We start from the raw sequence: 14,295 nt of genomic DNA, 5'->3' as shown, positions 1-14,295 counted from the left end.
TCTCTGCGGTAGACAGGCGCATATCTATGTATGTACATTGTACATTTTATAAAAAACCAAAATATATAAACTACATAACTATATACAAAAGTTGGTTTCAGTTATATTTTAATGTCAAAGATGTGAACTACTTAAAAGGGTGAGTTTAAGTACCATCTAGGGTTTATTTATTTGAATATACATTTTTGAAATTTTATGATTATACAGAAATTGTACCATGTAATTTTATGATTACTTTGTAATTTTCTTTTTCAATTTGAGCCGTTTGGATTCGTTTGAGGATTGGGCCACCAAGCTATCTATGCGCTTGCACAGGGCCAAAAAAGGCTCCTGGCAGACGCGTTGCTGGATGAGATTAGCAGACAGTTGGTGGAAGTAGGCGGTGACATCCAGTGGCTTGGCCAGTTGAGCAGGCGGAGCTACATTTGGAGCCACGGTTGCTGGTTGGACTGCGTTGAAGAATCCCATATGGCTCCTGCTTCGTTTGGAAATACGTGCTCCAATAGATTCCTGTGGAGGAAAATAAGCCCCACGCTGCGGAAGTCGTGGTGCGCGAACTGTATACAGTGTTGCTGCCTTTCCCATTAATAAAATCGGACTGCAACTAAATACCAGTTATTTAATAAGGGAACCTCCACAAGATTCAAAATACAACTTACGGTCCTCGTGCTGTTTGGGTGACATTTTTTAAGCAATTTGAACCATCCATATCGGTCCTGGAAATACGAATTTTTTTTACATAAAAAGATCGCATTGCATTCGAAGTCATTAACTCACTTATTCTTGTTTGAATTTTCCTTATTCTCTTGTTCGCCGTTTCTATAAATAAGGATTAGTAAAGTTTACATTTATATTGTATATACTTCACATATGTATGTATGTATGTACATAAATATATATTGCAATGAAAAAGCAAACTTACAAAGTTTCTTCAAATTCGTCATCATCGCCAACAATGTGTTTTACAGAACGTTTAAGGGACCTGCAATGAAGGAACATTTAATTTTCAAAAATTTGCAACTGAGTTCTAATTTTCCTTACATATGTATTAACTTTTTAATTACTGCGTAGGTGCGAAAAGCGCTGTGAAAGAAAATATAATAAAAAGTAAAAAGTGTGTACTCACTGTTTGTCAGTGTGACCCTTTTTAAACAGGACCACGTGATCTTGTTGACGGCTTTGCTGTTGCGAATACCCTTGCGGTAAATTGAAATATTTCTACACTCTCTCCAAGTAGTTTTCATTAACGATGCATAATGCTCCGGAAAACTAATTTTTCCGACAAACATCTTCAATCAATTTACCTGGATAGGCTCTCTTCCCATTTGATTTTCTTTTGAATTCATAAAATCATAAATCTCATAAAAGTCTCCCAAACCTTTTAATAAGAAACTGAGAATTGCATGTTTAACTCGCAATAATGTTTGGTTTAAAAGTTTATAAACTAAAATGGTTGCGAAATGTTTTTAAATTACAGGGGCTTAATCTGCCAAAAAAATTTGAGTTAAGAAGTAGGTTGTAATTTATTAAAAAATAAATTATATTTATATCGTGTTCTTCTGTGAAGGCAAACTGAAAATTAAAAACAGGTAGCATAAAATATTCCATATTCTGGGATTTACATTTTTTAAAGCTAAAAGAATGCGTCCGTTCTATGAGACAAAATTAAGAGTTGTACATTTATTTAAGACATTAAATTTATATCGTGCTGTTCTCTGAAGGCAAACTGAAAATTATAACAGGTAACAGGTTACATATTCGATATTCTGCGATTGACATTTTTTAAAGCTATAATGAATGATTGATTTTTCTCAAATTGTGGCGCTGCTTTCGGTTAACGGAAAGTCTGGCACTCACAAAATATTGAGCTAATCGTGGCTATGCTCGTTGACATCTGAGAAATCGGAGACTGCAGCGCTGCTGGTGCTGATCAAGTGACGATCGGGCATTTCGCCAATGGATGCCATGGATGTGGATGTGGCATCGCTAACGCTGGAGAGCGACACCTCCTCCCAGCTGACACCCGAATCTAAGTCGGGGCCGGGCGAAACGGGCGTGGCATCGGGATTGTGGTTCTGCTGCTGATCCTCCTCATGGCCATCGCCGATCACTGGTGGTCTGAAGCGCTTGCCATCCTGTTCGATGTCCTGGATGTGGTCCACAGCACTTCGCTTTCGAGCCGGAAGCCGCCTTTCTACCGTGGGACTCCAGTCCATGGCATGATGCACCAAGGCCCGAATGGTCAAGCGGACGGGCTCGCTGGGCGGACTGTCCAAACTTGAGGAATTTCTTCTGGGTACTTGCGGCGACATGATCATCGTGGAGTTGTGCAAAGCACTTGGTTGTGCGGACAAAAACTCCAACTCACTCTCCTGCGGAAATCGATGGAATTAAGAGAGTTTAACTGGTGTTTCAACTGTGGTTTTCCCACCTGTAAAGCCCTTTCCAGATCCTGTTCATCGGTGGTCGAGTTCTCCATGGCTCTGGCCAGTTCGCGCATCTCCTCGATTCCCATGCCGGACTCGTAAACGCCTGCGCCTGCGCAAATGTAGCCCTTAGAATCAGAATCATAACATTTTGTGCATGTACTTACTCTGAAGGAAGTCCACTAATTTCTTGTTAGCTCGGCTGCGTAACTCCATATTGAATGAGTTAAATATTACAAGTTCTAGAAAATAATTAATTTGTTTTCGGGCTTTCGCTCTTCTTTTTGCTAATAACGGAACTATAACCAGGCTGAAATCGATTCTCAAAAAGCGCCATATCGATAGTTGTGATCGAAGGCGAAGGTCACACTTAGAGATGGTAAAATGTCGTTTTTAATATCCTAACTGCACTATACGCTAGTTTCCTATCGTTATCGCTGAAATTCCGGATAAGCTTAGCTTTTGGGTGTAGGGAAATTGTTTTTGTTGTTTTGGTTTGTAAATTAAAACTAACAATAACTAGGAATGTAACAAGTTAAGCTGACCAAAATAAAACAATAGGGAGAAAAACTTCGACAACGATGAAATGCATAATGTAATTCGATTACTAACCAAATTTGTTTTAAATTTAAATCAGTACATATGCTTTGAACATGAAAATTCTACCACTCAACCGGTTTGACTCATGTCTAATACGAAACACTTAAGTACTCTATAATTTTCTATTTCATACATCATTTTTAAAGGCATTCACAAATAGTGAACTACTACAGTCGCTACAATTAATTACATACAATTCTGTATATATTTACAAACAGCCGTACTAATCCATTTTTTATTAAAATTGTAGAACCAAACGAAAGTCGTATTAAACCACCATTAAGAATTCGCGGTCGACATTTTAGAATTAAGTTTTTTTTTAAAGTTTATGTTGAATTGAATGGGCAATGCCAAAGTTCGGCGGTATTAAGCTCAACAATTCGGGATTTTATTGTTTGTTCTTGTGGCTTGTTGGCTCAGTGTTTTTTTTTTATATCTTTCATACTCCTTCGTGACTAGCACATTAAATAATAAGTTTTTAACTTTTAGTGCTAGGATGCCAAATAAATAATTAAATTTTAAATTCAGTTATTGTCAGAAATATTATAAAATTAAATCTGCATACCCCGGGCGGAGGGCTTCCAAAACAATTTATATGTAAAAAGCTTGGGGTCAAAAGCTGGAAACTTTTAACACCAGCTCGGCGAAGTTGAAACGTAACGTGTAAAAAGTGAACGCTTTGCGTACTTTTTGTGTGGTCAACCTGCTGACCAAAGTTGCAGCTTTTCTAGCCCACAACGCTGGCAATTGTTTTTTCTAATTTAAGCAAAAAAATGCGTCTCTCTGCATTTCGTTTGCATGGCCAGCCACCAGTGAGTTCTCTGGCCCCTTGACCCCACCCCTTTTTACGTACCTACCTCGCCCCCCAAAAACCCACCCACTGTCCCCTGCCCTTCACCCCAAACGAGAAACCAGTTGAAATTCAACAAAATGTCAAAATGCCACTGGAAGTCAGTTTGCCTTTTTCGCCTTATTCGTTTTCGACTCGAAAATTGTTCTTTTGGTGGTGCAGTTTTCTGCTTGACTTTCTCCTTGTTGTAGGTTAAAATACCCTAAACATTTAATATCATATTTATTTTAAGGAGATACTGAAATCTCTAGAGATTTTTATATAGTTTGATGTTGCTATAAAACTCTTTTTAATGTTCCAAAGATTTCTGTTGTTTTGTTTTTCAGTACGAATACGTTATCAGAAATTTTAGTAAGGTAAATATATTTTTCCTTTAGTTAAAGATTTAAAGGCTTACATTTTTTTTTGTATTTTTATCAAACCAAAATATTTTTCAATATTTTAAATTCAGGTTTATTAACAGTCTATACAGATGTACTTTTGATATCAATTCTAGATGTATACCTTCGTACCTCGAAACTAAATGCTGTCGTTCTTTTTTCTATATATTTGTATAATTTTGTTTCCTGACACACTTTTCTATTTGACCAAACTCCTTTGCTGGTTAAAACAAGCGCCACCAAAAATAAAATGCTCAGAAATAGGAAAAGTTTCTATGTCGTCGCGTTGGCGAGCGTTGCTTCGTTTGCATAAGAGTCGCCATGGAGTCCCAACTGCAGTTTGCCCCACTTCACTCGCTTAAAGCCTCAGCTTCAGGGGCACATCAAACGCAAATAAAAAATAAAGGAGGAAAAGCTGGACCAAAGCCGTTTGCGTTAGTCCGCATTTTGTGCAATTTTTGGCTGGCATTTAAAGTCCGTTCAATTACCGCGGAACAAGTTTGACAGGGGCAACAAAAATAAAAGAAATCACAAAACCCAAAAATACGTTTTTACCTAAAGGAGGGAAAACAAACTCGCTGTTGGAAATTTATACAAATTTTATGCTTGCCTTTAACCCTTTAATGCCCTTTTTGCAGGCAGTGAAGCAGCTAACACTTATTGGATTAGCAAATATGTGCCGCTCTCGATTTGCTTTTAGTGGCTCCGTTTTATGTTTTCATCACAGGGGGGACTAAAGGATTTTCGCCATTAACTTTAGCTCGCCAGCTTTCCGGCACATTAGGCAGCCATTATTTGGCTAATTTTGCATCTTTCGGCCATATAATTTACACCAAATAACACACGACTGCACACACATACCACCAAATAACTTAGCCACGCCCAGTTCTAACTGCTGCGTGACTGTTGCTAAAATATTCGCGCAACACTCATACGCCATGTTGGCCATAGGTCTGCTTCCGGGGCTTTCAGCTACCCAATCAATGATTCGGAAATCTTACACAACATTAATTTTTCGCTTCGTTCCTTTCCTCATTAGTTTTCAAGCTCCTCTTATTGGCTCTTTTTCACAGTTTAAATTTTAACTTTTATAGATTGAAAACAATATAAATAATTAGAAGTAGAAGTAGAAGGTGCCAGTATACCTTTGAGATCAGCCAGTGGAAGAATGTATTATTAAATTTAAGAAAATACTTGGTTGTTTCAACTTTTTGAGTTTTGTATATAGGAGATTAGAATATTATTAAAAACATTTTTTTGGACATTTTTTCATATAATTAAAAAAAAATGTATAATTTACTAAATAATAAATTTGCAATGATGAACTTCATTTTACATTAAAAAACAGAACGCAAACTACAACTGCCATTATTTCTGGTCCTCTGTGGATATTTTTTCCTATTGCCTTGTCATGAGTTAAAGTAAAAGATTTTTTTTAAATAATCGTAAAACTTATATATTTTGCACTTTGTTGTTCTTTTTTTCCTGGGCAGATATTGGCCACACGCTTTCTGCGATTTCCTGTATTTGCATTTGCATTTTCACAACATACGCTTCAAAAATAAAATATGCAAGCAGCAAATTTGTAGCCAGACACAGTCAATAGCGCAAATTTATTGGCAATTTTTGGGATTCAGCCTGCTGGCTGCTCCCGAACCTTCAGCTCCAGTCCATACGAGCCTTGCCAAGAGTTTGATTGTGCAAAATTGCAAATCAAACATGACTAAGGGACCCATTTGATTCCAGGGCGGAATCTGGGCGGTCTATTTACAAATGGCAAAAGCAGCGGAAACAAAATGGTTCGAACATTTTACTGATGGAGATGGGAGTGTTGCATTTTTCGTTTGCTGTTCGTTTTTATGTTCATGCTGCCCATCTGTTGCTAGCAGGTTGGCGATATGGCAAAGTCATAGGGTAACGACATCTTTTTAGACAAACATTTTCAAAAAAAAAAATATTCATAGCTATAAGCATTAGTATGAGCATTGCTTTGGTTATTATCGATAACAGACTTTCATTGCTATTTATTTTTATTCGAACATACAATAAAATAGTAGAAATTAGATTGCCAAATTTATATACAAAATTACTTTTGAAAACATTAAGATTTGTGTTTTCTGCTGGTCCATATTTTTAATTTGATATGTAATCCGTTTTATAAATGATTTTTAATAGAATTGTGCTAATTCCGTTTAGTTCATATATTCATGTAGTTTTTGGACAAAGTTAAATAAAACTGCTTATTAAATATGTAATTTGGTTTGTAAAGAAATAAGATTACATTCAATTAAAATGAATTCAAATTCTAACTGGTGTTTAACTAATAATTTTATTTAAATATTCTCATTTGAAAATCCTCTGACGAAACTGAAAATAATCGGTTGATCAAAAGAATTTTAAATTTTATTTGAGTTATTTTACCACCCAGCACTTTACTGTTTTGCCTTACAATTTTCTACTTACTTGCCAATACGCAAGTTACTTGAGATTCCTTTGGTTTATATGTATTTGCTAATCAAATGGTAAGCTGCTTATGTGCATACCTAAGCTGTTGCCGTTAACAAGCTCACATGTATATCTATGGAAAGTACATTTCAGCTGGTATTTGGTTGCCGTTGGCAGTTTTCGGATATTTATTTCAGAGTGCAAAGGACTCTGGCTTAAAATTTGAACTTGTCCACGTTCTGACCATTACAGCTATTTGTCTACTAATTTTCCAACCTCGCTCACAGTAGCAGATGCATTTCCAGATGCAGATACACTCCGGGCGCTCAGAAGTATGCTAGCTTTACCGCAAATTTCGCGTGGTGTATGCCGAGATAAATGAGTGTGTTTTAGTTGCATTTCCTCTCCCCTATTTTCCCAGAAAAATAAAGTAAAATGAAATAAAATAAAATAAAATAAAATATATGCAAATAAACATAAATAACGTGAAAAGAAGGAAACCACAAGCAAACATAACTAACAGTGAAAAGTGAGTGTGGAATAAAAATGAAATGAATGCCGGGCCACAACTAATGCATGTCATGGTGTGTGTGAGTCCTGGATGCGCCAGTGTGTGTGCATATGCTTATATTTATGCTTGTGTGCAGCATGTTCATGGCGAAATAAATATGTTTTGTGTGCTCCTCAATGTTGCAAATTTCGTTTCCTTACCCGCATTTATTTCCGCTTTTGGGGAGTTGTTTGATTAGCTGGGCGTGAATGGAAAATATGTGTATTGGGAAATATTATCGTATTTATGCATCCATTTGTGTGCTTCCTCACATTGGAGAAACTACTGCTTCAAATTGGGCTAAAATTTAATCAAAAATGTTTAAATAAATAAAAATATTTCAACTATAAAATAATTTGTTTCGTAATGCATTCCTGTTCAATTTTAATAGTTAATAAGCCAACGGAAAAATTCCAAAAAATAATATATGTCATTTATTTATTTATTTGTATTGATGATATATATATTTATTTGTTATTTAAGCAACTTCACCCCAAAATTTTCCATCACTTGTGGGACCACAAACATTGTGTAAAATATATGAAAAATTACAAATTTTTCGTACAAAGTCAAGAAATTGTGGATGAAAAACAAAAAACTCTTTTAAAGCAGGTAATATGGAAGTTCTAAAACCGTGGATCAACCAATCCGCATGTCAGAATCACCTACTTTTGTATGCTTTCACTGAATTAAATTTTATTTCGTTTTATTGCACTCGCATGTGTTTGGAGTTGACAACGTTTTGCATCCTCAAGTCCTCACATCATCATCCTTCGGATGCAGTTGCACATCCGGAGTGTCCTTTTGCACATCCTTCGGTCCTTCAATGGACCGAATTTTTCCTTGGCATGTGTTTTGCATTTACTGCGGTTGTTTTCCCTTGTATATGCGTACTAGTGTGTGTGTGTGTGTGTGTGTGGACTCAGTGTTTGCAAACATTAACACTTTATTGTTGCTGTTTTCGCATGCACACCAAAAACCTAACGAAGCACAATATTTTTTGGCTGTTGCTTTTTTTTCTGTGTGCTAAATTTTATGGCACTTTTTTTTGTTGTCTTCCCCTTGGCGCTTAATTTTTGTGTTCTTCGTTTTGCATTTTGGCATTGCATATGTAACTCTTAATTTTGCAGAAAAAGCAACAAAGACGGCGCTTGTTTAACAGCTAATATTTGTGCGCTGGTGGAGAAAGGGGCTGGTGGACGGTCTGTGGGAGGCCACATAGTTGATATCTCAGCTTTGGTTGTCGGTTTTGGCTTCAGCTGCACTTTCCCCATGAGAATCAGAGGCGTATCAATGCGGTCTGAAATTAGTTTGAAAATTAAACAAAAGCAACTACCCAAGTATTCTTAACTTTTAAAGGGTCTTTAACAAAAGAAAGTAATATAAAATTGAACTAAAAAATATAACAAATATATTATCTTTAACATTAATGAGTAAACAAGAAACCTCTTATAGAGTTAAAGAACTAAAATAAACCCAAAATATCTGATGTTAAATATGTATGTAAGTATATTAACTTATAAAAACTTATTTTTTGTGGTAAAGTCTTATATTTTTTTTATTTGTAAGTAGGTTTAAATATAATTTGTCATTTTTTTTATGAGGTTTTTCTGTTAAATATATATAGTCGGGATCAGGAAATAAGCTCAATTGTTTTAAAAGGTTATTTTTTTATTTATAAATTGGTGTTCTTCTAAAATAAAATTCAAAACTTATTAAAATGAAATATTTTGTAAACCCTCTTGAAAAGAATATCCCAAAACCGCGCCACTGATTTCGACAGCATGGACATTTTTTGCTGGCCTACAACGTCGACATCGACATAGACAACTTTGTTGTCTTGTTGCTTGCGTGTAATTTCATTCTGTTTTTGCCGCTTGTTTGGCTTGTGGTTGTTGTACGGCTGTGGCCTTCAGCCCTCCCTACATTTTCTTCCCTACATCAGCTGTCTGCCTTTAACGTGCCAATCTCAAGTCCCTGTCTAGGTGCACTTTGATAGTTCCCCCCAGCAGCCTGCTTCCGTTACTGTGGAAAAGTGTCAAACGCAACGGCAAGTCGCCTGGGGAAAAGTCGAGGGGCTTACTTTCACGAGGCAAACGACTCTTTTGATGTCCAGCTGTGGTTTTACCGTCCTTGTAACTGGAGCTTTGCACTTTTCCCTTTTCCGGTTGCTCTGGCTAAAATAGACCATTTATCAATGGATGATTGAATCGAATAATAATATTTTTATTTATAGTAAATATCTTTATAATGCAAGCCCAATTATTGAGCTTCTTGTTTGGCCACATCCGTATTTGATTAGAACTCATACTCTTTTATTCCATGTTACATATTTTTAGTATTAATTCTTGAAATCCGTAAAAAAAGGTTTTTTTTATGATGTGAAGTTATAAAAATGTGTTTTATTTTACATGTGTTTATGTTTTTAACCCTTGCCCTGTATCTGCTATACTTTATAAATATCAGTTATCCAAAATATTTAAATAGCTGAAGACCAAACTTGAGACTGTATTATATTTTGATTTTTATTTTAGGTATTTTAGCACATTAAAAAAATGAAATACTTATTTACATATTCAGCTGTAACAAATTTAGTAGAATGACAAATTGCAAAACAATTTATTTAAATACATTATTAATAAAGCATGTTTGTATACTATTTTACCCGTTACTCGTAGTGTAAAAGGGTTTATTGTAATCGTTGAAAAGTATGTAACAGGTGGAAGGAAACGTGCCCGACGCTATAAAGTATATATAATCTTGATCAGGATCAATAACGGAATCGTTTTAGCCATGTCCGTCTGTCTGTTCGTCTGTATGAACGTCGAGATCTCGGAAACTACAAAAGTTAGAGATTTGGGATTTGGCATGCTGACTCTAGTTTTTTTTTACTTGTTAGCTGAGTAAAGGGTATCTAAAAGTCGGGGAACTCGCCTTTTGCGTTCCTTCTTCTTTTATCTAATTTCGTTGTAGTAGTTGTACAAAAACATGTTTCCTGTTACCGATTTCAAATAACAGACTCTCAAACTTACAACAATGGCAAAAACAAATATTGTAAACAAAAATAAATTTTATTTTCGGCGAAATCAATGATTCATTTTTTAATGGATTTGTAGAAATTTACGTACTTTTGTGCAAATCGCCGAAAGGCATGGCAGGCACTCTCGATGCTGACCCATATAGCTGAATAATCATAATCAATAACGAATTTGCATAAATATTAAATGCCTTTCATCACAATGCGATGGGTTGTTTTACCATTTATATATTGAGTGGATAAGCAATTTTCTGGATGCGGTTCAGTGGCCGAAATATATTCGATTTAAAATGCATAATTTGCATTGGGGTAAGCAAACAAAGTTCATATTTAGAGCTCGTTTAAAGCTTTTTCGATGCAATATTTTCGGCATTAAATCTCACACTGTTAGGTGGCGACAACACTGTTTCGCTTTCCCCCAGGGTTGCCACCGACAGCAATTGAGAGCGCAATTAGCTTGCCCTGTATACTGGCGAACCCTAAAACGTTTACACTATAAAATAAAGCATTTTTTTTTTTAAAGAAACCAAAATGGGGATAATATAAAATTTTTTAGTGCTACTCCAGCAAGGTTTAAAATGTGTCCAGGCAGCGGGAGGTCCTTGTTGCTGTTGTCGTTGGCGTTGTCCTTGTCATTTTCATTCGCCGTTCGCCGTAGCGTTTGCTTAATGTCTTCTTTATTATACGGAATTTATCACCGAAACTGAAATTGGCCTCAACTCCTGCCTCACACTTTTTCTCATGCTTGTGGGTCGTCGTTTAAGCCAAATGTGCTGCAGAATACCAAAGTACAGTAGACGGACTTCTTTGGCTTGTGGGTAAACTTGTAATGGTTCAAATCTTTACGTTTATTTACCATTTGTTTCATTTTTCTGTTGACGTTTTTTATATATTTGATTTATTTTCTTAAGGCTTAGATGTTATCATTTTCTTTAAAGATATAAGAATTCCAACTATTAATTTAATATTGGAGACTGGTAAAATAGCACCAGAAAATTAAAATTAATATACAATTTTGGACTTTAAGCGAGAAAACGTGAATCCCATCCAATTTTTATTATGGTTTTTTAATATACTAAAATGGGTAGTTTCTGGCATATTTTTGTTATCAATCATCGAAGCCCAGAAATGGTTTTTCTCAAATAAAAAATGCTTTATACTTGATGATTTCCCCCGTAGCTCTTATTTTTTGTCGGGTTTTTTCGATGGTACTGCTGCAGTCGTAATGCTGCATAAAGTCACTTTCACATGCACATTTCAGAGCGTGTTAAAACCACGGCTTATATCCTTTATGGCGACAAAGGCAACACACACACTCCAGCATGCATTTTTACTCCCTGAAGATTACACACCCACACAGGGGAAAGAAATTAATGTGTGGGTTTTGTGCTAATGAACGGCACATGAACGTCAGTGTGTGTTTGCTGGCGCTGTTTTTGAATTATAGCATAATTTTTACCACTAAAGTGGGTGGCAGCACTGCCTTTTTTTACTGCTCGCTTGTAGATTTTTCAAGCAAATTTATACCACATATATTTGCCCAGCGCTTAGAAGAGAAAGAGAAAGCGTAAAAGAAAGTATGCAAATGTTTGCGCATACATTGTTTTTTTCATTTACATTTTTTTCAGATTTAAGAGTATTTGATGATTGTTTTTTCTTTATTAAATAATTGAAAATTACCACTTTACCCCTTTTAAACTCTTAAAGTTGTTGCTGGTTGTTTGAGAACTACCGTCTTTTTTCGAATGTGTTAACCAGTACTCCAATATCAGCTCATGTTTATCAAGAACGGTCCGATTTTAAATATTATAAGCAAAAATAATATACTTAACTTTGTCATTATCGCCAAGTCGTTCGACGAAAGCAGAAATACAATTTAATAAACGATCAACGACAGCATTTTAAAGGATATAACTTTGAACCAATAAGTTTTATATTAAAGTAGCTTGAGGTAGCTTGACTTTATATAAAAAACATAAAGCGCATATAAATAAAATATTTGATTTGTAAGATAAAATATTATTTTTTTATCTGTAAGTAAGAACATGTAAAAAATAAAGTCGTTAGTTTTTGTAACTAAAAGGTAAATAAAACCCCATCCAAGCCCGCAACAGTTGCCCTTAAAAACCGGAGATAAACGGAATTTCCTTCACAATGAGTCTCAAAGCGAATGCAGTTGCAAAGAAGCTCAGCATCGCTTTGCGCAGATAAGCCAAAGTCAGCAGATGTTTTGCCCTTGAAGCTAAAGGAAGCGATTGGAGGAAAGCTACAATGGCGGATGCCCCAATTGCACTCGTCATTTGTCGGCCCTTTTTTGTCGACATTGCCGGAAAAAGGGAGTGCAAAAAATAATCAAGAACCTTAAACGGATTTCTGTGTGCTATTCGTACGTACCCTTTAAATTATAATGCAAGGATAAAATAAGAAGTCTACACATTTAGAAAACAACTCAGAGATTTATTAAAAGACATTTTTTAGCATTACTTTAAAAGTAGGTAACAACAAAACAGTCGCATTACAAAAGCGAAACTTTTTAAATGGCATTTTAAATTTGTATTTGTACTGTTTTGAATAGTTACAACACTATGCACCAATCGAATTTATTTAAATAATATTTTCAGAACTTGATGAATAATTACATAATTGAAACCATTGAAAATTGGTGTTTCCCTTATCTTAAATAATTTAGTTTTTGTATAACTTTAAAACGTTGATTTAGTCTTGTTTGATGTTAGTTTTTTACAAATATGTTCTTCAATCAAAAACTTAAGTAAAAAAAAATTGAAGTAATGTTGGTGTCCTAATTTTCATTTCATTTTTAAAGACCTTTGGGAAAAATCAAAAGGAGGGTAGTGGACCTTCGACTATTGTGAAATATAATTTTCTTTCCTGGACTTGTTGTCGCTCCTTTCACCTGCCACTCACTTTGCGACTCGCGACTTTTGAACGCATGTCACCATGTTTTTTCGAGCGTTTTCTTCAGACTCGTCCTTTTGCCAAATTGAATTTGCATGGCTGAAGGCTGAAGTCTGAAGGCTAAGGCCAGTGTTAAGCGGCCAAAAGGACCCAAAAGCTGCAAGCGGAGATGGAAATGGGGAATGGCAATTGTCACTCATTGGGCGAAATGGCATTGCATTTTCCGTGTGCTTTTCCCGTTAACGTAATGAAAATGCATGACGCTTTTTGGCCGGGCAAACGGAACCACTTGAATGGCTCTTTGTGCAGCTGTCGGCCCTTTTGGTGAACTGGCTTGAATGCGTTCGGTGCAATTATTTTCGCATTTTTAAGCAATTAAGTGGCGCCTGGCTCACCTTGGCCACAGGTGTGTGGCCCATCAGCCGTTCGACGGAGATAAGCCAGCAGACCATAATGGAGAACAGGGAGCCAAGCGAAGCAGCTGCTGCTTGCATTGTTAACCTCTTGTCCTTCGCAACCTAAGTGCAAATAAATTGAGGCTGTTCCGGTTACTTGTTCGTCCCATCCCCAACCCTTAGCCCGCTCCGGCTCCTCTTTCGATTAGCTTCTCCGACTCGTTCGCCCCTTTGGCAAATGACATGCAACCAAAGCTGTTCTCCTAGAAAAAAGGGGGGAAATCGGAAAAACTGGGGCGGGAAAGCTGTGCTGACAAGCGGCGCGATAAACCGACAGCCATGTCAAAGACAACATTTCAGTTGGTTAGTTCTGCACTGGTCTGCGACTAGAGATGGTCGAGTTAACTATGGTTGAGGTTAGAAAAAATGCCAGGAAGATACTGAGTACGCTCGTTTGCCTCTTAGTTTTTTCATCATTTCATTTGTAAAATTCTAGCACGATTAGGCAAAATTTGTCCCATTTGAATTGTCCCAAGTAGCTGCGTCCGCTCGGTTACCTCTTAGCTTTATTCAGCTTTTCATAAGTAAAATTCGAGAACGATTAGAAAAAATAATCCCATTTTAACTGGTATTTTTAATAGAACTTTCATTTTGTTTGAAAATACAATAAGAGGAATAATTTTATTTTTAAGCCTG

At 36.0% G+C, this 14,295-nt stretch overlaps 2 protein-coding genes across 2 annotated transcripts; both read right to left on the bottom strand.

Annotated features, from left to right (window-relative positions):
- Positions 1 to 175: 175 nt before the first annotated feature.
- LOC128261797 (uncharacterized) lies at positions 176 to 1,136 on the bottom strand. Its single transcript, XM_052995660.1, has 5 exons — positions 1,127 to 1,136; positions 923 to 982; positions 778 to 819; positions 660 to 716; positions 176 to 604 (listed from the first exon to the last, which is right to left on the bottom strand). Exons 4-5 carry the CDS (start codon positions 707 to 709, stop codon positions 232 to 234), a joined length of 423 nt encoding a protein of 140 aa, XP_052851620.1. The 5' UTR covers positions 710 to 716; positions 778 to 819; positions 923 to 982; positions 1,127 to 1,136; the 3' UTR covers positions 176 to 231.
- Positions 1,137 to 1,596: 460 nt separating this feature from the next.
- Positions 1,597 to 2,745, bottom strand: LOC128261518 (uncharacterized). Its single transcript, XM_052995252.1, has 3 exons — positions 2,594 to 2,745; positions 2,432 to 2,538; positions 1,597 to 2,372 (listed from the first exon to the last, which is right to left on the bottom strand). Exons 1-3 carry the CDS (start codon positions 2,640 to 2,642, stop codon positions 1,869 to 1,871), a joined length of 660 nt encoding a protein of 219 aa, XP_052851212.1. The 5' UTR covers positions 2,643 to 2,745; the 3' UTR covers positions 1,597 to 1,868.
- Positions 2,746 to 14,295: the final 11,550 nt, after the last annotated feature.

This window comes from Drosophila gunungcola, unplaced genomic scaffold, assembly GCF_025200985.1.
Source record: "Drosophila gunungcola strain Sukarami unplaced genomic scaffold, Dgunungcola_SK_2 000001F, whole genome shotgun sequence".
NCBI classification, from domain to species: Eukaryota; Metazoa; Arthropoda; class Insecta; order Diptera; family Drosophilidae; genus Drosophila; species Drosophila gunungcola.
The sequence above is the reverse complement of the archived record's forward strand: the minus strand, read 5'-3'. Positions and strand labels throughout refer to the sequence as shown.